We start from the raw sequence: 24,761 nt of genomic DNA on the forward strand, positions 1-24,761 counted from the left end.
CCTCGGGTGAACAGCGCGCGCTTAACTCACTGTCAACACCTCAGATCACAGCGCCACGATGAAGCAGCCTCCATACACTCACTAACGCAGGCTTTGCCTTCAACAGCACGAACACAACCCGATTCGATTGCACTTCTGCACAGAATTATTGCTTACATCTGATAGTGACAGGCGGATATTAAAGGCACCAAAAGCATGGATACCGTGTCCATTTCTAGAGAGCGTGATGATGCTGAAATCACAGATTCAGCCACGACAGAGGGACCTTCTCTGGAAGCACATCAAAGGTACGTGTACTGTACGCTACTGCATGTGGGTATAGAGGATTATAAGGCTAATTGTTAGAGCAAGTGTGATTGTGCGCGAACGTAAGCCATTTAAAAGGTTGCTTTTGCGAATAATCTGGAATAATGAATGTGTCGCTTTTTAAGGTGTCTCCACTTAGGCTTTTGTTTACAAGGGAGAATACAATCCTCAAAGGATAACATAAACCGGGCAATAGGTTGAGAGTACATGGAGATCACGTGTAAATAGCCTACTACTACTACTACAAAATAATATAATTTATTGGATTTGCTCTTATTTTATCCATAACCTGACACGACCGCTGATCGCGATGATACAGTTGGTGTTTTGGGGGTCACAAAACCCAGTATGAATTATTTTTAGGGTAAAAAAACCATGTTAATACTGTATATATTTGACATACAGTCACCTGCCATTCAAAAAGATAAAGATTAAAAATAATCTTTAAATTCTTGCAATGAATGACAAAAATAATGTTATGTAGCATCTGATACCAACTTGAACTTAATAAGCAAATTGTGTCATTTTCTATTTTATTAAACACTATAATATAATCAAGACATTCATGTTATGCAGTACACTTTTGCAACTTGATAAAAATGAATGCTTGAATAGAAGCATTTCTATAACATTGTATACCATATCATAAATGTGCACTGGTCATATAAACTTTATTAATTATAGCTTGTGAGGGACTGATGTGATATCAACTTTCAGTTGATTTTTATAATTTTTTACTGTTATGTTATTTAATCGGATGTAATGTTTTGAAGTGAGATATTACTATTTATTGCTATTATACGTGTACACTAATGTGACCTTGACTCCGTGTTTCTGTTCAGAAAATACAGTTTCTTTTATTATATTTATTTATGTAAATATAAATATATTTATTAGATTAATACAAAATTATACATTTTAGGGCAAAATTTATGTTAATTTGCATTTGTACACCTGCTATTCATTATGACATTTGAGAAATATTTCAATTCTTTTAATGAATGCCAAAACAAAACGGAGAGCAAATCTTTTCTTTCTATCCCCATTAGTAAGGCATGCTTCATTTTGTCTGGAGTAATTGTCATAATGAACTACACGGGGATCTAGGACTGTAAATTGAGGTATTAGACGACGGACTCTGAAAATGTTAATCACAGGGCTCATTTGTTACTCTGACTCTGACATTTTGCTTCAGCATAACTAGGTGTAGATTCCCTGTTCTGCTAACATCAACAATGATTAACTTTAATGATGAAATCTTTCTGTAGATCAAAGTATGAGCAGATGGTGAGATGCGTTCTCCAGCTTTGGTGGAGAAGATCCAGCTAAAGCTGCAGTGACTCATGTTTGAGTATAACCCTCTCTGGAGAATCCTTGTCTTTATACAGTGCATCCCAGAAAGTATTCACAGCGCTTCACCTTTCTCCAGATTTTGTTATGTTACAGCCTTATAATTCTTATGATTAAATTCATAATTTTTTCCTCTATTCTACAAACAATACCCCATAATGACAACGTAAAAGAAGTTTGTTTGAAATCTTTGCAAATTTATAATATATTATTTTTAAAAATTACATAAGTATTCACAGCCTTTCCTCAATACTTTTTTGAAGCACCTTTGGCACTAATTACAGCCTCAAGTCTTTTTGAGTATGATGCTACAAGCCTGGCACACCTATTTTTGGGCAGTTTCTCCCATTCTTCTTTGCAGGACCTCTCAAGCTCCATCAGGTTCGATGGGGAGTGTCGGTGCACAGCCATTTTCAGATCTCTCCAGAGATGTTCAATTGGGTTCAAGTCTGGGCTCTGGCTGGGCCCAACCAAGGACATTCATAGAGTTGTCTCGTAGCCACTTCTTTGTTATCTTGGCTGTGTGCTTAGGGTTGTTGTCCTGTTGGAAGATAAACCTTCGCCCCAGTCTGAGGTCCAGAGCGCTCTGGAGCAGGTTTTCATCAAGGATGTCTCTGTACATTGCTGCATTCACCTTTCTCTTGATCCTGACTAGTCTCTCAGTTCCTGCCACTGAAAAACATCCCCACAGCATGATGCTGCCACCACCACCCTTCACTGTAGGGATGGTATTGGCCAGGTGATGAGCGGCCAATCCAGACATGACAAAGAGTTAAATCTTTGTTTCATCAGACCAGAGAATTTTGTTTCTCATGGTCTGATAGTCCTTCAGGTGTCATTTGGCAAACTCCAGGTGGGTTGTCATGTGCCGTCTGGCCACTCTACTATACAGGCCTGATTGGTAGAGTGCTGCAGAGAAGGTTGTTCTTCTGGATGGTTCTCCTCTCTCCACAGAGAAACGCTGGAGCTGTCAGAGGGACCATAGGGTTCTTGGTCACCTCCCTGACTAAGGCCCTTCTCCCCCGATCGCTCAGTTTGGTCGGGCGGCCTGCTCTAGGAAGAGTCCTGGTGGTTCCAAACTTCTTCCATTTATGGATGATGGAGCCATTGTGCTCATTGGAACCTTCAATGCTGCAGACATTTTTCTGTACGCTTCCCCAGATCTGTGCCTCAATACAATCCTGTCTCTGAGTACTACAAACAATTCATGGCTTGGTTTGTGCTCTGACATGCACTGTTAACCATGGGACCTTATATAGACAGGTGTGTGCCTTTCCAAATAATGTCCAATCAACTGAATTTACCACAGGTGGACTCCAATCAAGTTGTAGAAACATCCCAAGGATGATCAGTGGAAACAGGATGCACCTGAGTTCAATTTTGAGTGTCATGGCAAAGGCTGTGGATACTTACGTACATGTTTTTTTTAAATTTATTTTTAATACATTTGCAAAGATTTCAAACAAACTTCTTTCACATTGTCATTATGGGGTATTGTTTGTAAAATTGAGGAAAAACATTATGAATTTAATCCATTTTGGAATAAGGCTGTAACATTACAAAATGTGGAATAATTGAAGTGCGGTGAATACTTTCCGGATGCACTGTATTCCAATGCGATCCGCACACATAGGCATCTCTTACCGGCATTTGATTTGTTAATCAGAGGTTTTGTTCCATGTTATTATCTGTTGTTTATGTTACTTAAAATACCCACAAAAGCAAGTGCTTCATCTCCCACAACCATCGCAAACAGCCTGGGAGATTTGATAGTCTGGTGGCAATGGCATTAATCTAAATCTTTTAGTAAAGAATTACATTACCGAGATGACAATCAATCACTTTTTCAACTTATGAATGATATGTTACTCTCATCAAGTTTTATTAAGCCTGCATGTGTTATACTATTTCAAATTCAGACTGATTTGAAATCAAATTGATTATTAAAAATGTGATTTTAGCCGATGTATGGGTTACAGCAGCGACTTTGCAATTTGCGTGCAAGAAGATGTGCCTATGAGCAGTGTCACTTGATTCACCCTGGTGAATCAGTCTTATTATTTCTGATCTAGACTGAGTCACCATGTATCAGTGGCCTGAAGTAAATCTCATGCAGTGTAAGTGTCCATTATACTGCATGAAATTAGTCAGTGTTTGTCAGCCAACATGAAAACTGAAATGAGGGCTGAGGGCATTTGTCCAATCAATTCATTTTCTGTTACATTTCAGGCATTTATTCCAGATGCAATATAACATGGCTCCTACCATACAAGCTCCACAGAATTTTAAAGCTTGAGGGAGATGTGAATATCATAAACGCATATCATATGCTCATAAGATTTGGTGAAAAGGGAGCAAACAAATTAAGTATTTAGTAAATAATTATGCTTGCTCCAGTAAATATTTAAGCCGACTTTAGTTAAAGAGGGTATTTCATGAGCAAATTCGCTCTGGAAATTACACTCAACTTAGTTTTCCCTATCCTTGAGGAGGTATTCAGAGTCATTTAAAGTGCAAGATTTCTTGTGTCTTTCCTTGTCTGCTGAAGAACTGATTTCACCCTAATGCCTGGTACACATTGTGCCATTTTGGGCTGTCCCAGACGAAAGATGATCAATCGCGTCGATTTCTGTGGTCGTGGCTCCTAAACGGTGGATACAATGAATGACAAAATTATGTTATGTAGCATCTGATACCAAATTGAACTTACTTGTGTCATTTTTCATTTGATTAAACATTATAATATAATCAAGACATTCATGTTATGCAGTAGACCTTTTAGCTTTGCAACTTGATAAAAAATAAATACTTGAAGTATTTCTATAAAATGGTATACCATATCATAAATGTGCTCTGGTCATCTAAACCAGTGTTTGCCGTCTGACTTTTTTTTTTTTTTTAATAATTCTCTCTTTGTAAACTTTGTTCAATGCATGCGAGTGCTGCCATATGTTCGAATATGACCAGTCATTTTCGCCGTCATCACCCGGGTGTAGTAGTGCCAGAAGGCGCGAATGAGATGTCGCGCGCACTGTGAGAAAATTTGTCTCTGTGCACTCATCCGAAAGCGCGCGCACATGCAAATATTGAGTTCTCTTTCAAGTCTTGCTCTTGAACGGACAAGCTCACACAAAAAGTATATCAACATGTCCATCTTGATGAGTATTCTAGCAGACATAGTCTGTATATGCCTTAAGTAAACTTTATACAGTCGAGAAAGACGACGCATATCTGTGCATTAGGTCTTAAAGGGGCAGTAGCCTTTACTGCTGTCTGTTTAATGTCAAACAACAAAAGACAAGGACATCACTCACTGCTCTTGATTGAATAGCTTTGTAAGTTAGGATTAATCTTTAATTTATACAGTCAAATATGCAATGTTATTTTACATTTGATCAATTTCTGTACCTGAAAACTAATGTTAGATGTACCTGAAAAACCTGAAAAGCATAGTTTATTTTATTAGTAGGCCTATCTTTGCTCAATAGTATTTATTTGTGCAGCTGCTTGTATTTAAATAATTTGTTCTTATTATTTTCTTTATTTTTATTTGACAGTAGTCCTTTTTTCCCTGAACATAGCAAATACTGAACCGTACTTTACGGTACCGTAAAAGGTGAACCTAAAACCGTGATACAAACCGAACCATGAGCAATCTGTACCGTTACACCCCTAGCGTAACGTATGTGAGGGGGTGCCACAAAATGGAGAACATTTTCAAAGGGTGCCATGACTGAAAAAAGGTTGGGAAACAATGATCTAAACTTTATTAAGCTTGTGAGGGACTGATGTGATATCAACTTTCAGTTCATTTGAATATTTTTGATTGGATGTAATGTTTGGAAGTGAGATATTACTATTTATTGGTATTATATGTGTACGCTGATGTGACCTCTGATCTTGATAAACTTGAGGTTTTTGTTAAGAAAATATTAAAGGGTTAGTTCACCCAAAAATGAAAATTCTGTCATTAATTACTTACCCTCATGTCGTTCGACACCCGTAAGACCTCCGTTCATCTTCGGAACACAAATGAAGATATTTTAGTTGAAATCTGATGGCTCTGAAAGGCCTCCATTGGCACAATGCACGGTTCACTCTCAAGACCCTTAAAAGGTACTAAAGACGTTGTTACAAAGTCCATCTCACTACAGTGGTTCTAAAATAACTTTATGAATCGGCGAGAATGGTTTTTGTGTGCAAAACACGGCCTCATGAAGCTTCGAAGCGTTATGAATCAGTGAGCCGAATCAGCAGTTTTGATCGCCAAATTTCAGCAGTTTGGCAGTTTGACACGCGATCTGAATCATGATTCGACTCACTGATTCATAACGCTTCGAAGCTTCATGAGGCTGTGTTTTGAAATCGTCATCACTATATAAGTCGTTATTTAGGGTTTTTTTGCGCACAAAAACTATTCTCGCCGATTCATAAAGTTATTTTAGAACCACTGTAGTGAGATGGACTTTGTAACGACGTCTTTAGTACCTTTTAAGGGTCTTGAGAGTGAACCGTGCATTGTGCCAACGGAGGCCTTTCAGAGCCATCAGATTTACACTAAAATATCTTCATTTGTGTTCCGAAGATGAACGGAGGTCTTACGGGTGTCGAACGACATGAGGGTAAGTAATTAATGACAGAATTTTCATTTTTGGTTGAACTAACCCTTTAAAGCAGACGAAAGATGACCAATTGTGACGATTTCTGTGGTCGTGGCTCCTACGTCGTACAGTGAGAGAGGTTCAAAGATGGACGTTGTCACGGTCTTGCGACCAAAGATAGCCTGCGGTCATTTTCTGACAGTGTCAGAAATGTAACATTATCATCTCACAGTGTGTTTGCTGCTACGACCTATGTCTACTGATTAGCCAATAAACATGCAACTTGAAATTGCTTATTGATCATCGTGACATATACTAACGTAGCCTACGATTCAATAGGTGTCTTCATCGTGCAGTCTACATCCATGTTATACAGTGTGATTGGTAATGATCTTATAGGATTGGCGAAATCGCACAGTCTGTAGCAGGCATTACACTCTGACAGGCCACAACAATCACTTATGAGTTCTCGCAGTGCAGACCGCCAGACACGACGTACCAGCTGCAGAGCTGTCAAATCAAATTAAGCTCGTGAAGCTTTTGGTAGCCACCTGCAGCATGCGCACACAACCAAAACCCATGATCCTCATCAGATGCTGTATGGTTATTGTTGTAAAATTATGCCTGTTGTCTTTTATTAACATATGTAGAAATGTGTTACCTCATTCTGCAGAAAGCCTTGTAATGAGAATCTGCTAATAAGTGCATTCATCATACATTACATTGCATTATCAAATTTCCTGATGCTATTTTTGCAGCTCTGTGTTTAGCAATTGATCCACAGCAAAGATTGCCATATTTTATTGCAGGCTAATCCTAAAGATGGAATTAATAGAGATGAAGCAGCTCACATCCAAATACTCATTTAGGCCAACCAAGATGTTTAGTAATGAGAGAGAGAAAAGGCACAAGGGTTAAGAGCCAAGGCTTTGTTTAATCCTGAAAAAATATTTGTATTCAGAAACATCTGGTTCAAAGTTCAAATGATTTATCTTGGTTGTTAGTTTTGTCAACGGGTAAATGGGATCAGTCTTGCATATTATAATCTGAGCAATTAAAGAAACCAAAAATGAGCTTGAACACATTTATACAGTTGACCAGCAGTCATTTGTTTGTTCCTGTGTTTGTATAGCTTGTCACCTTGGTAATACTAAGAGTCAGCTAGAGTACATCTGTGTAAAAACAAGCTTGTTAAAAAGCAAATAACTTAAAACTTCATTGTTAATAGGAGTTGTTAATGTTTAATAGAGTAGTTAAATGTTTTCTCACAACAAACCTGCCAGTTTAGTTGAAATATGGTAAACAGGGATACATAGAAACATGGTTTATATATTACACATTATTTGATCAATAAAGCTGATACTGTTAAAAGCACAGTAACATCTAATGTTTCCTAATAATAAATGTTTATAATTAGCATTGTGAATATATTAAACAAAGAAAAAATGAATACACTTTGGTTCTTCAAGGTCATTTACATTATTCAGCAGTATATTTTAAGCAGTTGTCGCACTCTCATATTTACTTCCTGAGCAGCTGAGTTATAAGTACTAGTGAGATTTTTTCCCCCATCTCATCTGAGCAGGCTTTTTATGAGGTTGACAGGGTAAGCTGATGGAGTCCCTCCCTCTTGGCCTAATTGGGCCTTCAAGCATTTCGCTGATACATTTTTCAGACATCATTGCTTATCTAATATGTCGTCAGAAACTCAGCTGCAAAAAAATACTGTATTAGGCACATTGTTCTGACAAAACAAGATAAGAATATTGTTTTGTACATTTAATATTTGTGGGTCAATTATTTATTTAATTACATTTAATGTAATAATTTAATTATATTACAAAATCATTAAATATTCGATTTGTTGGTCAATATGACGGATTCAGGCATTCAATGTGCATGATCTGCAAATAAGCTAACATTTCTTTTTGTTCAAAACATGTCTGACGCTACTATTAAACATTCAATATCAAGTAATCAAGTTACTAAATTCAAGTGTATATACAAACAAGTGAAATCGGTTTGAGCGGAAATATAGCTGATTTAGCATTACTTAGAGTCAATCATAACCTAAATATGATTTTCATTTACAATCAAATAAATGGTTAATTTCAATTACAATTAACTAGCCAATTTGCAAAATATAAATTAAATATTTGAGTGATCGAAAATGACTAATTCTGTGAGTTGTGAACTGGAAATTCTGTCCGACTGGATTAGTGAGTTTTATAGCCTATCAACTTCAGCAGTCGTATCAGTCCATTTCTGAACCGGTTCATAAGAATCGGCTCAAAAAAAGAAGAAGAATCCATATGAATCTGACATCACCATTGCGTCACGTAGCACGTCTTGATTTCTTCCTGAAGTCGAAATCCCCCCCCCCTAGCTCGAGAACTACAGCAATTGGATCAGTCCAATTAATGAATTATCAGATTGTTGAAACAACTGGTAGTCAACATTGAAAAGGTACACCGTAAAAAATTATCATTTGACTTAACTTAAAAAAGCTATTCAAATTCAAGCCTTAAAATTAAGTAAATAAACATCATGCATACTTGAAAAAATTAAGTTATGTGGAATTGTCACATAACTTAATTTTTTCAACTACACATGAATTGTATTACTTAATCATTTTAAGTCAACTGATCACTTTTTACTGTGTAGTGTTGTGAAAGCAGGGGGTAAAAATTTAGTAGGGCGCTAGGGATGTGTCCCTAGACTTCCTACCAATATCCAGTGACACTGATTTGTCCCTAGCAAAAATGTTGATGAAAAAAATTATATATATTTATATATATAACCACTGTTGTCCGATTGTGTCTTGTGATTTTTATGGATTATTTTATTTAACCAGGAAACATCTAATTTAATTAAAAAATCCCTTACAAGAGTGTTCTGTGAAAAATGCGCAATTCCTGGTACACAAACGGTTAATAGAGTCCCGCCTCCCGAACTCACATCGCTGATCTGATTGGATTTGTTTTTCCATTCTAACTTGTGAGAGGCCATAGCTACATTTGGTTGTGTGAACGAAGCGGCAAGGCAACTCTCTTTCGAAACCTAGATGCGGTAAGTGAGGGAGAAATCAACAGTTCTGTGAACGAAAATACTGGGCAAATCTCATCACATTATTGATTCAGGAACAGTGCAGTTTTTTCAATATATGACAATTGCAGGATAAATGGTAAACATAAACGCTAGTGTCTGTGTGTGTGAGAAAGTGTGAGTGTGTGAGAAACCCTACATTATGGGGAAAAAATGTCCCCACAAATATGGCAATGTCTTGAAACAATTTTGGTCCCCATAAGGAAAATAAATCATATGTAAAAAAAATTATGTACAATGTAAAAATGCAGAAAGTTTTGTGTGATGGGTAGGCTTAGTGTAAGGGGATGGAATATACAGTTTGTACAGTATAAAAATCATTATGTCTGTGTAAAGTCCCCATAAAACATGAAAACACAACATTGCTTAGTCTTGTTGAAGTGAGAGGCCATCTTTGATCAAGTTGAAACGCTTGTCAGGCTGCTCTTAGTCATCTCAGTCTCAGAAAGAAGTTTCAGTGCTCTTAGGAGACTGAAAAAAATGGCACAAGTAAGACTTGCCATGTCCACCAGGACAAACTGGACAATATTGATGTGAGACAAATATGCTAACAGTTAATTTCTGTTAATGACAGACACAGACGTGTTTGGCTTCTTCAAATAGCAAGGAACAAGATAGTAGACACATTGACTATTGCATTGCACTATGAACGGAGTAAAGTTACGTTTCTTTTAAACTGCCTCCTTGTCTTTATTAGTTACCTGTAACATTACATAATTCATTAATTAACATTTTGTTAAGGTCATACATTATCCTATTCATTTCCTGAATCCTCAGCTTCCGGGGCCGTCCCCACCAATTTCAAAATCAACCCTACTCCCTACAGACTAGCACAGTAATGGAGTAAAAACATCTGATAATGCGATTCTTTTCTTTGCAGTGAAATCCCTGAGGTTTCGCTGTGTCCTCCAGACAGTGACAGCACAGAATCTCAGATGTGTCCGGTCAAGATAGAAGACAACCAAGCCGACAGCTGCAGTCCGTTCAATTCACACTCCTCTACTCAACTCCACCGTCAAGTATCAGAGGGCTCTGGATATTCACCGCAACGCAAAAGATGCCCCTGCTGTGGCCACCAGCAGTCGAATCAAAGCAACGTATGTCCAGGTCAAATGAATGCTTACCATCAAGCAGACTTGCATTCAGCGAGTCCTGTAAAGACTGACCATAGCTGCAGTCCTTCGCATCTGCCTTCCTGTCAGAATAAAATGCAGTGCCATTGGCTTCATGGATCTCATGATGGCAGTAACCACAAGCCTGTACAGCGTCACATGGTGACAGTGAGGTCCAGACCATTTTTCTATTATAAATATAATTTGAATGGACATGCATCTTGATTGTAAACATTTAAATATGTTAATAACTATGTCTGTCTACTCAGTAGGAATGATGGCTTGCATAGGATACCAAGGAGGTGAGATGCTTTTATAGCAACTGATGATAATGATTTATTCGAACATCACATGAAATTCAATATTAAGATTATTATTTACAGTAATACAGTAGTGCACATTAACATAGCCTCATGTTCAATATTAGATTTAAAGAAACTGTGAAGAAGCATCCAAGCATTAAGATAACGTGGTAATGTAATTCTAAAATGCAGTATGGCAAATACCAGTAGTATAATGCAAGTTAATGTACCATACAGCAATTAGATTAAATTTGACCATTTGAACACCATTGATTTTTACAGCTATTCCCAGGTCATAGTGGAGTACCCGATGACTGTACTCATTTCATGTACGATAGTTCTGTTTGCCTGTTCCCTCGCTGGGATTTTGACAGGTCCTCTACCAGACTTTTCAGACCCTTTGTTGGTGAGTATTTCCATGTCTGTAATATAGAAATAATGAAGATTAATGCTTCATGTTAATGCATCTGTTTGCACTAAAAAAAAGAAAGGAATTCAATTAAACATAAGTAGCCGAAATTCAGAGTAAAATATAAAAGAAACAATTGTAAGATTAAAAGTAAGTTTAAAACGAGCAATTTTAAAATGCACGGTTGCAACAGTTACAACTGAGAGATATATAGGGCTCTATTTTTAAGTGCATGGTCTGAAGCGTATGGCGCAATTGCACTTAGGGCCTGTCTGAATTAACTTTTGCTAAAAACTGTCAGTGCATCAGACGCTGCATAAGTCTCATCTCCTATTCCCTTTAAAAGCCAGTTGCGCTTACACCATGGCAGATTCGTTATTTACATGGCAGGATTTGCGAAGAGAAAGACTGAACTCTTCTCTTCTAAAGAATCCTCTTATTTTTAAGATATAAAAATGTTTGTGTGCTGCTGCGCATCCATGTGTGTGAAATAAGTAGAGTGTACGTGCGTTGTGGACCCGCCTATAGGTGCATATTACTAATGCTCCCTTTAAAAAACACACAAAAACCCCTTTCAGTTGCCTCAATGTAGCAATGCGCAAATAATGTGCCTGAACACACCTCGTTTTCAGGCTAGCACGCCCATGGGTGAACAGATGGGCACCAGTGCATTTGATATTTAAACAAAGTGGCGCTGGACGTTGAAGTGATAACTGCGTCGGGCTGAAACTAGCAAATAACACTTGCGTTGTGCCGCCGGGTGTATGTGACGCTTAAGCTTAGTCCCAGACTAAAATGCATGTTTGAGCTGTTTTAACTGAAAGCAACTTGCACTGACATATCTAAAAAATCTGTCAGTGCCATTGGTTTGTTTCAAGATACACACAAGTAATGTTTTTTTTTGCTAGGTACATTTATAAAAGCTACTTAAATTATCTATTTAACTAAGGCCTATTACTGGCTTAATCTAAACCCTGTCTCTGAAATCAGGCCTAAGAGTTTATTTTCTGCTTGAATACATTTCTGAGAATAAACTGGCCGACGCTGGACTTTCATCTTTAGAATTGTAAACTGGCCTCTCAAATGACTTCAACTCATTTTTATAATGACTTCAAAGAGTTTCTGCTTACCACTCATGTGTCTTTGATCGGATCTCACAGGGGTTTGAACCTCGTGGAACAGACATCAGTATCCGTCTAGCAACCTGGATGAGGTTACAGCAAAACACTGGGCCAGGAAAATCATTGTCCCAAGTTCCAAGGCAACTCACAGAAAGAACTACTGCAGGGTATTTCTTGGCGATCATTTCTACTACTGATACCACTAAATCAGACCTGCTGCCTTTAATAATAAAGGATTGTATGCTATGTTTATATTGGGAAAAAAAATTGTCTTACAGAGAGGACACCGTTATATCTGAACCTCAGTTAAGAGAACGATCAAGGAGAATGTTGCACAGAGATAACACAGAGCACAACTTCTTTTGCAACACCCCAGGTGAGATTTTGTTCAGGTATTATCAAGTATTTCCTAACCTAATACATTGAACTGAGCATGCTTTATGTAATGCTGTTGTCTGTCACCCAATCTGTGGTTTTGTAGGAGAGCGCTATGCTCAGCTGGTCTTCCGCTCTGGAAACTCTGCCAGTCTCTGGAGTCTAAAGGCAATTTACTCCATGTGCCAGATGGAACAGACACAGGTAAACCAAGGGCTATATTTTGCCAAAAAGATCTTAAATTCTCAAGAATAAATTAAATGCAGTGTTTTGTTGGGTAGTGATAGAGTTCATTCAGTGTTTGTTAATAATCAGATTAATATATTACAGAATTGAATGTGATCTTATTAGTAATCATAGGTACTTGTACAGGTAGTTTGGTTCTGGTACTTTTTTGTATGATTGTATTGAAAAAAATAACCAAAACGTGCAGCATCTAAAACTATACAAATATATTTTATATATAATTTAATATTTTTATAATGTACTATATTATTTCATATATAATTTAATATAAAAGATATTAAAAACTAAATAAAATATTCAAATGGAATGTACGAATACCTAAAAAATCTAATGAGATTGAAAACGAAAACTAAAAAGCAAAATAATTTTTTTATACCTTTGTAATCTTTTTGCTGAAAAATGCAAGTAATGTTTTTTATTGTCATCTCAGATTCGTTCAGGGACACAATTTGATCAACTCTGCCAGGTCAGATCAGCGTTATACGGCTCCACAGTGGAAAATGAGTGCTGTCCAAGTTGGTCTCTTGGAAACTACTTGGCTCTTCTCAACAACATTTCTTCCTGCTTTAGTCTGACTGCACAGCAGGTTTCTGAAAGCCTTGGTCTGCTCAGATTCTGTGCCCCTTACTACCATGACAGAAGCCTGGTTGCAACATGTACTGAAAGGAGTAAATATGGGCGTTGTGCATCCGTCCCACAGAGCTGTAAACCGTCAAGCATCTTTCAGATTCTTCATTACCTTGTAGACAAGGACTTCCTGGGACCACAGACTGTTGAATACAAGGTCCCGTCTCTAAAATATAGCATTGTATTTCTACCCGTGGAAAAAGGTGATCCATTGATGAAAATTTATTTGGACCATCTAGAGGGTCGTGAGCTCACCTACAACAACACCACCATAACAGGAATGGATTTGGGAATTAAACAGAAACTTTTCAAGTATTATTTGGCACGGGACTCTGTCTATCCTGTTCTCGCAGCTCTTGCACTTTTGTTCACAATGGGACTATATCTCAAATCACCATTTATACCAGTGATGTCACTGGTTGCTGTCATTTTATCGCTTTCCACCTCATATTTTTTCTACAAAGTCGCATTTCGCTTGACATTTTTCCCACTCCTCAATCTTGCCTCAGTCCTTGTGCTTTTGGGAAGTTGCCTAAATCAAGCCCTGACTTTTGTTGATTTCTGGAAACTACAGCTAAGCCACAACCCTCCAGCTGTCCCTGAGAAGAGAATGAACCGGGTTTTACAGGAAATGGGATACTTGATATTAGTGTCAGGTCTGACATCTAGCATGACGTTTTACTCGGGCTACATAAGTAGCATCACTGCCGTGAGATGCTACGCTGTATATCTTGGCAGTGCTTCATTAATAAACACATTATTTGCTCTTGTTTGGCTTCCTTGCATCCTCATTTTGCAGGAACGCTATACTGAACTGTCTTCAAACACTGTTGCAAAGGCAGCATGGAAGCCCTGCTGCTCGAAAAACACAGGTGGATTCTGGGAGACAAGTTCAAGAAAGCGCTGTCTGTTTACCTTGAGGCAGAAGCTTCGGACGTTAGGCAGAGGGTTTTCAGACACATCGAACCTGCTTTTTTTAAAGATCCTGCCTTGTGGAGTAGTTAAATTCCGATACATTTGGATCTGTTGGTTTGCTGTGCTCGCAGTCGGTGGAACATACATATCGTGCATAGATCCTGGCATGAAACTGTCAACTTCGAACAGCAGGACAACTCAGCTGTTCCGTTCCAGCCATCCCTTTGAGAGATATGATGCTGAATATCGCCATCAGTTCATGTTTGAGCGAATGAAACAGGGTGAAGATGAACCCATGACGCTGACTCTAATTTGGGGCATCGTTCCATCAGACGATGGTGACCACTTCGATCCAAAAAGTAATGGATCTTTAGCTCTTGATCCAGGGTTCAATATGAGTAGTCTCCAAGCCCAACTGTGGCTGCGGGATCTGTGTGGAAAAATTAAAAACCAGAGCTTCTATTCTCCATTATCAGCTGACCAAGAAACCGTAGAAGACAATGTGTGTTTTGTCGAACATTTGATTCACTGGGTTTCTATACGGCGCTGTTCTGAAAGCGAAGATGCATTTAGCTTTTGCTGCAATAATATTCCCTTTCCTTACCCACCAAGTGTTTTCGAGCAGTGCCTTAGCATGATGGTGGCAGAACAGTATGCAGAGGGGCGCTTAACCAGCGGTGGAGGCCTGAGGTTTGATTCAGAGGGTCGAATCACTGCCCTTGTAGTAATATTCAAGACTGTACAACTTTACAGCTTTAACTTCAGCAGAATGTCACAGTTCTATCAAGAGATCTTATCATGGTTTAATAGGGAAATTTCCAAGGCTCCAGTGGGACTGCAGAAAGGATGGTTTGTAAGCCAGCTAGGCTTATACGACTTCCAGCAGTGCTTGAGTTCAGAGACATTGGAGGTGGCAGGCTTTTCGATAGCTCTCACATTTGCACTGTTCTTACTAATGACGTGGAATATTCCGTTAAGTGTGTTTGTGTCCGTTGCGGTGGGAGGAAGCGTGTTTGCTACTGTTGGTCTCCTTGTGCTTTTAGAATGGCAGTTAAATGGTGTGGAAGCACTCTTTATTTCAGCAGCTGCAGGTCTTTCTGTTGACTTTGTGGCCAATTACTGCATTTCGTACAGCCTGGCCCCACACAATGACAGACTGGGCAGGGTTGCACATTCCCTTAAGAGAATGGGTTACCCGGTAGCTACAGGTGCTGGGGCATATTTTTGTGTGGGTATTATTATGTTACCCGCAACGGCATTGCTTTTCAGGAAGCTTGGGATCTTCCTCCTGCTTGTGAAGTGTGTTGCATGCGGCTTCGCCACTTTCTTCTTCCAGTCGCTGTGTTGCTTCTTCGGCCCCCAAAAGAACTGTGGGAGCATAACCTTACCCTGCGTTACAAAGCAAGCCACTGAAAATATACTGTCATCCGGTTCGGCTACAGAACAAGGGACCGCCAATCCTGCAGCTAATGGGGCATTTGGCTGTGGCACAGGTTCTCGGGTTCGAAGAAGTTTTAATAAAGAAAGCGAAGGCTTTCTTTGCCCCAACCAACAGCACCATAGAAAGCGCCAACCGATCGGAGGACGGGAGCCAGAACAGTATGAGCTGCAGCCACTTGCTTGCCAGTTAAGCGACAGCTTTGAGAATAGCACTTGCACCAGCAAGCTGTCCAACAGACCTTCTGTCCTTTCCGATGACATTCAATTCTGTGGTCTAAGTCCAAGGCAAGACTATGATCGAGTCAGCATTGAGGCTGACAGCGCAGAAATGTGTAGCAGGCACCTTAAGGGTTGCAACCCACCTCCAGCACTCCAGACCTCATCCCCGTACAAAGAGAACATGTTGCGTCCTGTAGTTGCTCCTCCACAAGATGCGTCCAAGAAGGTTTTGTGCAAGAAATGCCGAGGTCAGACAAGAGGTGGGCTCCAACTTTGGAATGTGTCTTTATCGTCTTCCTCAAGCATGGAAGAAATCATGATCACTCAGACTACAGACACTGTCAATGAAAGGTCACTCTCAATTGATGAAGCCACTAGCTGTCATCTACACAAAAGGCTTTTGTCATGTCAGTCTCAGAGTTCCATGGATGGACTCGAAGATTCCAATGAGACCTGCTTAAGTGAGGTAGAACCTGCTATCTTAGTGTCTCAAGCTGTTAAGATTGAGGAAGAGTTACAACCTGGCCACCTTAATGGCAAAAGAGACACTTTACGTCTGTCCTTGAAGGAGACTGTATATGACCTTGCCTCCCCGGGGTCTGGTAGGGTGAGGACCACCCAAAGTGATGTGCCAGTCATATTGCCCAACAGCAAACCCAATATGCCCGATGTCTGGATAAAAAGGGAAGGAAAAGGTGAAGATGGAAGCTGATCAATATTGTCAACACACTGAGCAGATCTAAACAACCACAGCATGGCCAGTACTTTATATGGTGGGCTGAACTTTTGTACTCAGGAGCAATTTCAGGATCTGTCTAAAGAAGAGACATAGACAATGTTTTGCAAACATCAATTAATTGTTTGGAAGTATACACAGAGCTTAAAAAAAATTTAAAGAGGTTTTTTTTTTAGCATGATTCCTTGCATGTCATGTAAATATACACTGAATGTGCACCCACAATAGCCTTTGGAAAAGCCTTTCTTCAGGGGCCTTGAACTGCAAACACTTAAATAACAATTGTGCCTGATCTTTTACACAACCAAGCCATGAACTTTTCAACTAATCTCCATAATTTGGTTAAGGTCACAATCATTATCAATTTATTTATTGTTATTCAGAGTCAACAACCAATTAAGTTCTTCAAATAATTTTCCGTTATTATACACACGATCAAGCACTAAATAACCCACTATACAGTAATTTTACGCTTAACTTATGCCTGGAACACTTGGCATGGATGTGCTCGTTACTGTGGCTGTAACTGTTTTACACATGAATACGTTTTATTGCATGTTATGATAAATATGTTCAAACCTGAAAGCTTAAGGAAACATCGTTTTGTTATTGCAGAGCCATAAAAGTACCTCTTTTAAAAAAAGACAATGACTGCCCATTAGAATAGGCCAATTACAACAGTGTGCTTAAATTAGAATGCTTCAGTGTGTGGACATGTTTCACTAATGCCCCAAAATGATAAATCCCTGCAGTACGACATTTGAACTCTGACTGTGAGTGTTACCTCTATGTTCAGTATGTATTTGAAAGATAAGCATTAATCAGAATGCAAAAGGTTTTATGTAAAAAGTAGTGTTTTGTGATGTGCACAAAGATGTCAGTTCTTTATAAAACTGGAATCAAAGGTCAGTTAAACCTGTTATACTGGAAAATGATGTTTTGCTAGAACATTTCTTTTTTATAATCAAATTGATTTAATGTTACTTTATTAAGGCCAGCGGATGTGTCCTTGACATTATCAAAGCATCCTAAAATACAAAGTGCCAAAATGTAAGAATGATCTGTGCCAAAAGTTTTCTTTCTCCCTGAAATTATGCAGCTGTATCAGAAAACCTGTTAGTGTTGAACTAATGTTGTTGATAGCTTGTGCGTAAAGTCAGATTTGAAGTTGTCAGAAGATAAACTATGATGAAGTTGTTCAATAAAAAAATATTTTAATTGAAGTTACACTGCAATCCGTCTTTGACTTTCTAGGGTGAGTTTCAAGTCACAACAGATTGAAACTGGACTTCAAGATGCAATTAAAAACCTAATTATTTCTATGCATAACACGGCATTTTGCACTAGACGTTTTAATCAAAATGACTCTAGAGGCAGAAGGAAATTATACATAAAAAACATGCTTCATTTTCATTCCCACAAAACATTTTTTTATTGCTTTACGTTAATGTCAGATGAAAAAAGGAATTGAAAAAAATATCGAGACCAAACACAGAAATGCACTGCTGCAAGTACAGACTAATACATTCACCAATTTAAATTAAAAGAAATTTTACAAAGAAGTCATTTTGAATTCACACTGAATATATTGAGTAATTGAAGGGCGTTTGAATGTGCGGTAGTATCTGGTAACAAATGTTGCATGAATACATCTGAATTTAGTTTAATCCTGAAGCCAGTCTTCTTTGGCCCAATCAGGCAGTTGGGTTGAGTATTCAAAGTCAGGTCCTTTGTAGCGTAATGCGTGTAGATACATTATCAAATCCTTCTCTTTTGGGTCAGAGCGCACAATTTTACATTCGCCACATAAATTATCTCTGACAAAAGAATTCGATTTTGCAGTTCTGGGGGCTTCATCTGTGATCGAATTCTTTTCTTTTTGTGCACCGTTCATCTCCCCCTCAGACTCAACTTCAGATGTGCTCTTGTGAAGATCTTGGCTGCCTTCTGCCTTCACTTCACCCAGAGGCACTTTACAGGAACTGTCATCACATGCACCACTGCTTGACTCAAGTACCATTATTTGAGCATTGTGTTCTTGAGCACCAACCTTGCAATCGGTCTTCAGCCCTTGTTTTCCTGAGACCTCTTCATCAGGCAAATCCAACAAGTGCAGACTCTCACTTGAACGATGTTCTTCTATAAGAGCTTCTAGAAGCTCCTCATCACTCATACCCTTCAGCCCTCCTTTGGCTCTATTAGGACCCCATGCAGAAGACCCATATATGGGATCGTTGAGGATTGGGAAGCCAAGGAACTGAAGATGAACACGAATCTGGTGAGTGCGTCCTGTGAGAGGGAGACAGCGGACCACACTAGAGTGTCCGTTATAGCTCAGTCTCTGGAAGACTGTGCGGGATTCTTTGCCTTTGGGATCTACTCTGCAAAGGCCCACCCGGAAGGACACTACCAGGATGGGTTCCTCGCACACCACCTCTCCCTCTGGAAACTCCCCGTCCACACGACAGACATATTCCTTTTCTAACTGTGAAAAACAAATGAAAGTATGGTTATAGTCTGCATAAAAAGAAAACTCGCCCTAAAATTTAAGACCAAGTAAAAATATATTGAGCACACAATGAGTTGTATTAGAAATGCTTCAAAAAGTTTAAAAATGCTTCCAACAGATATCCATAACTTTTTGATACATTTGAAAACAAAATGGCTTTAATATTTCTGCTACCAACCACTACAATATAGAAATACATTTTACTGGTTCATGCACATTCTTCTGATCATGCTGCAAAAAAGTGATCCGCTGTATTTTTGTCTAAAAAAATCTTAAATCAATGGCATAAGATAAGAAGTCTTGTTTTCTAAGTGATAAAATAAACTGAGTTTACGATGGGAAAAAAAGAACAAATATCAGAATAAACAACTTAATTCAAAAGGAAAACAAGTTTTCATACCCCCATTGTGTTTCATACACACATATTTGTTTTTGTTTTAAGCATAAACTCATTTACTTTTGTTCAATTTATGTTCAGGATTTCATTTAATTCTGCCACAAGTAAATTGATTTTGATATAAAGGTGCAGTGTGTAATATATATGAGGATCTATTGACAGAAATGCAATATAATGTATATAACTATGTTTTCAGTGGAGTATAAAGACCTTGCATGTTTGTTACCTTAGAATGCCATTTCTATCTCCATACACAACGGGTCCCCTTACCTTGAAATCTTAATTTTGCGCCGTCATCTTTCTACAGTAGCCCTAAACGGACAAACTTCTCTACAGAGCGCTAGTCACTCTCTGCTCTCTCCAACAACTATATTTTTGTCCTGTGTCGGCCCCCGTAGCTTATCCATGTGCTTCGAAAGGGAGGGGTGAGCATTGAGTGGTTGCAATTCACAACCTCACCGCTAGATGCCTCTAAAATTTACACACTGCACCTTTAAGGATGTTTAGATTGTTAGATTAGATTGTTTAGATTTGTATGGGAAAACAAAAAAAAAAGATATTTCTTTTTTGCAATGCATGCTACACTAATGCCACTTAATGAATTTTAGATTTTCTCCTCTGATTTAAGACCTTATATAAAAAGTTAAGTACAATTTAAATGTGGTGAATTGTCCACTGATGTAAATTTACACAGCTGCAGATTTTAAAGCATAGTTTATGCAGGGTTCCCACACCTTATTATTAACCAATGAATTTACATTTCTTTTCTATGAATGAAGTTATTGGATTATGGGAAAGGTTTTTAAAAATTACTTTTTAATTTGAAACTAATACAAATTATAATAAAATAAGATATGGCCACAATGTAACTAAACAAACAACGAGGCCATTAATTAAGTCATTGGAAGAAGATTATTAATTTGTAGCCACAATCTCTATATTTTCTTGTGGATATCATGTGCAGAGTTCCATATTTTATAGCCGAGCAAAACTGTACTAAAAAAAGACACTTCCATGACATTTCCAGGCCTGGAAATCACAAAAAAAGAAAAAAGAAAAATATACAAAAGCATGATATTTCCAAGTTCAATTCAAAGGAATGCTCCAGGTTAAACACTACTTATTGATGACATTAAAATCCATTTACTGTCACCAGAATATCATTTTGACATCCCTCATCCTCATTGTAATGAACTAAATCGATTAATTAAAATTTTAACACCAAGTTTTAAATAGATTTTTTAAATGGGTAATTGCTTTTCTTAATCCATTTACCAACTGCGTTTCTTTATCCTTTTACCAAATGTTTTTCAATCCATTTGTCAATCAATCAAGCAAAAAACAAAACAAAAAAAAGGCACATGGGAGAAACCAATAAACTTTAAACCCAAAATTATGTTCAAGACATGCCCTTTCGATGCACAATGACAGCAAAGTTTTACATTTTAGTTTAAAGTCATATAGATAGTTTACATACATAATATTTAATTAAACTACATAAGGACATTTTACCATATAAAACACATGTCTACAAGGTTACACCAGTGTAGGCGTGTGCCGGTATCAAATTTTCATGTTACGATTAATTGCTTTTATCACGGTATACGGAATTATCACAATATTGAAATAAGTTGCACAAAAAAAAAAAGTGTTGTCATACTATAACAGGTTTAATAGCTTTCTTATAACAAAAAACCAAACATTTAAATACAATAAAGCAATACACAAAATGTATAAAGTAAACAAAAATTTTAAACAGATTAAGTGCAAAAGAATTATTAAGAACAATAGGTAACACTTCACAATAATGTCTCACCAGTTAATGCATTAACATTAACAAAGAGTGAATAGCTACATCTTTACAGAAGTTATTCTTCTTTGAAAATGTTAGTTTAAAAAAGCAACTGTTCGTTAGTGTTAGCCCAGGTCCATTAAATAATACAGCTACAACTTTTGATATTAATAATGTGTTATTAAAAGCTGAAATGTACATTTAACTAAGATTAATACATGCTTTAGAAGTATTATTCATTGTCAGTTTGTTAATGAATGAACTAATGTTAATTAATGGAGCCTTATTGTAAAGTGGGTGATTGAACAACAGTCAGAACATATTCAAACAATTCTAGGGCATGTAATTTAGTCCAAATTAAACTATAAAATGTTTAAGTTTGAAAATGAATAGCCTTAAAGGCCCACTGAAGTGCCTTGGAACGGGCAGCATTATTCAATGTGTTGACGTAATTTCCCCAGAAACGGCTGCAGCTGTTAGCAGCTCCTCCCCTTTTTTGAAACAGCCAATAGCGTTTCGTTATTACCACAGTTTGACTAGAGCCTTTCTGTTTTTTTAAAGCCAGTTTCCTCCGAATCTAACCGTTTATCATCATAATCTCCTCCATATCACTTTGAAATACAGCATTCTGTGCAGCATTTAAATGGGTCTGATATGTTTTGTTGTCTGCACCGACTCGCGCATACGATCCGTACTGCCCTCTCGTGTCTGAAGTCAACGGCTCTGGTCTAGACTATGTGTGTGCGCTGCTGGATGAGCGTGAAACTATCGTGAACACAGACTTCATTTGCCTCAACTTAAAGCATATTTACACCGTCTGAATCGTTTCCTATCGCATGTATAGTGCGCTATGTGCCGTTCATCATGTAGAAAACATTAAATGCGTGAACAACTGACCGTTTTCAGACAGTTTAGGGTCTATTTATAATGCAGGGGGCGGGACTTCTGATTCTAGAGCAGATTTGATTGGACAGAAGATTTGATGAGAAGGTGAAGTCTGCAATGATATCATCAAATTCTTTGATTCGTTTTAACGGAAGTGAGAGACTAAGTTTTGAATGCTTATATCTCCTAAATGCAAATTTTGTCATTGTTTTGGAAAACACCAGCTTACTCATATCCTTAAGGCTAAGATTATCATACTAAAAGCTAAAAAACTTTATTTTGATTTCAGTGGGCCTTTAAGTCTTTGGTTATGTGATGACTAGCACCTGGGAAACGGCTGCATTTCTGCTATTCCGTCAGCGCCCTCTGCTGTCAGAGAGTGAATGTGCCCTTCAGCGCGTGCTCGGCTCATGCACGGTCTGTTTACATCAGTGCCAGTTCCTCTTTGAGGTGTTGTTCATTTTTAAACGGTTGATGGGTAAAGTATTCTTAAAATGCATTCTAAAAATCTGAATAATTCGTAATAAATAATTATTCACGGTATTTTGAAGTGCCCACGATAACAATATTGTGCATGTTCATTATTGCGGTATATCGTATTACCGTTTACCGGCACATGTCTACACCAGTGTTGTGAGAAGCATATTACAACTTTTCTGCATGCTTTTAACTAATAGTCATGCCATGTTTTATGGAGGATGCGTCTAAAAATTCAGAAGAAAGTTCATTGGTTCCTGTTTACTGTCCAATTACATTTTTAACTTGACTGTCAAACGGATAAAGCAAGGCAATTTGTAAATGTTTTATAAATGGAATTACTACATGTACCTATATTTAAACAAGAATTGGTTACACTATTTTAAGTTGTCATTTTCTGAGTAATATTGATTAACTACATGTACTTACTATAAGGTTATAGATTATAGGGTAGGATTAGGGTTTGGTTGAGGGTTAGTTGCATGCAATTATGCATAATTTACTGTTATTACTATGGTAAGTAAATGCAACATATGTAACAAGGACACTATAAAATAAAATGTTACCCAAGAATTAAATGTGTATTTATTTATTAAATAAATTATTTAAATGAGTGATCCTCTATAGGTGTAAACTGTGATGACAGTTTATTTGTTAGTTAACCTACGATTCATTTAGTAAATGTGAAGGGGGTAACGAACAGAATGCAGAAAATTCAAGACTGTAAACCAAGGTGGTGTCATTCAGAAAGCATGTCTTACCTGTCTCTCACGAACCATTTCGTCCAGTTTTTTGGAGACCTCGAGAGTACGAGCAAACAGCAGCACACCTGAGGTGAGGCGGTCCAGACGGTGTACTGTGTGGAGGCCACTAAGGCCTTTCTCCTTCCCCAGAATGAAGATGACAGTATTGTGACGGTAGCGCCCACAGGGATGCACAGGAAGTGAGGCGGGTTTATCCACCACCACCACTTCACCATCATCCACCAGAACCTCCATGGGCTGCCCACTCACAGGGGGCTCATGACGATGCACCGTGTTCCTCAAAAAGTCATTGTTCTAGACGAACAAAAGAGATACAAAACAATTAAACAAAACCACTCACAGAGACAGTTGGTGAGCATTGTTACGTTTTCTCTTACCTTTAGTGTTATATTCAGGTCATCCACAGGCGTTTCATTCAGTTTAATCCGCCCCTCTTTGACAGCCTTATTGTAGTAGTCCAAAGACTCCGCACGAAATTCACTCTTGAAAACGTCTAGTAGAGTTTTACCAACCCAACGTCCCTTGCAGTAAGTCTTAAAATCAAAATAATAAGGTAGCACTTTGCGAAGACCACCTTCAAAATAGTAGGAGGTTTCCGCAAAATGTTCTTGGCTGAAACTCACACCCGGGTTGCGTTTCTGTGGAGGAGGCACGTACCGCTCCCCGGTACGCAGCTGTTTTCTGCCCCTCTTTCGCTTCTTACCGCTGCCTTGTGTGGCTGCCCGATCCGTCTCCTCGTTTTTACGTTTACTGCTGTTTGTTCTGACAGTGCTGTCCGTATCACAGCTGTCTTCTTCCATGGTGGCCCCTTTAGTCTCCATGTCGTTTAACTGTGTGTAGCGCTGTTGTTTTGATAAGTTCAAGTGTATAAAGGAGACGTATACACTATTTTCTCTGACATTTAGTTTTGTTCGTTGAGTTCCCAAAGTTTTGACACTCAAGGTTTTGTTCCGATACAAGTGTCGCAGGAAATAATTGCTTTCTCTTTTTCCAAAACAAAGTAATGAATTCAAATCCGTTACCTTCGCCTTCATACACGTGAACCATGCCATCCAGTGGTTCAATGACAATAT

General features: G+C 38.1%; 2 protein-coding genes across 3 annotated transcripts; one reads left to right on the plus strand and one right to left on the minus strand.

Moving 5' to 3' along the window:
* The first annotated feature begins 42 nt into the window (after positions 1-42).
* On the plus strand, positions 43-18,084 carry disp2 (dispatched RND transporter family member 2). The gene is made up of 8 exons (XM_079832602.1): positions 43-287; positions 10,243-10,647; positions 10,744-10,776; positions 11,059-11,182; positions 12,346-12,473; positions 12,585-12,682; positions 12,788-12,885; positions 13,358-18,084. The coding sequence occupies exons 1-8, from the start codon at positions 196-198 to the stop codon at positions 16,838-16,840; spliced, it is 4,461 nt and encodes a 1,486-aa protein (XP_079688728.1). The 5' UTR covers positions 43-195; the 3' UTR covers positions 16,841-18,084.
* On the minus strand, positions 17,398-24,744 carry rpusd2 (RNA pseudouridine synthase domain containing 2). Of its 2 annotated transcripts, XM_079832601.1 has the most exons (4): positions 24,312-24,738; positions 24,066-24,221; positions 23,686-23,982; positions 17,398-19,349 (listed from the first exon to the last, which is right to left on the minus strand). In XM_079832601.1, the coding sequence occupies exons 1-4, from the start codon at positions 24,720-24,722 to the stop codon at positions 18,528-18,530; spliced, it is 1,686 nt and encodes a 561-aa protein (XP_079688727.1). In that variant the 5' UTR covers positions 24,723-24,738; the 3' UTR covers positions 17,398-18,527. The 2 variants fall into 2 exon arrangements, with proteins under 2 accessions (XP_079688727.1, XP_079688726.1); XM_079832600.1 differs by having other exon boundaries at positions 24,066-24,744.
* Positions 24,745-24,761: the final 17 nt, after the last annotated feature.

The sequence above is a fragment of the Gobio gobio genome (assembly GCF_949357685.1).
Source record: "Gobio gobio genome assembly, chromosome: 13".
In the NCBI taxonomy this organism is placed as follows: Eukaryota; Metazoa; Chordata; class Actinopteri; order Cypriniformes; family Gobionidae; genus Gobio; species Gobio gobio.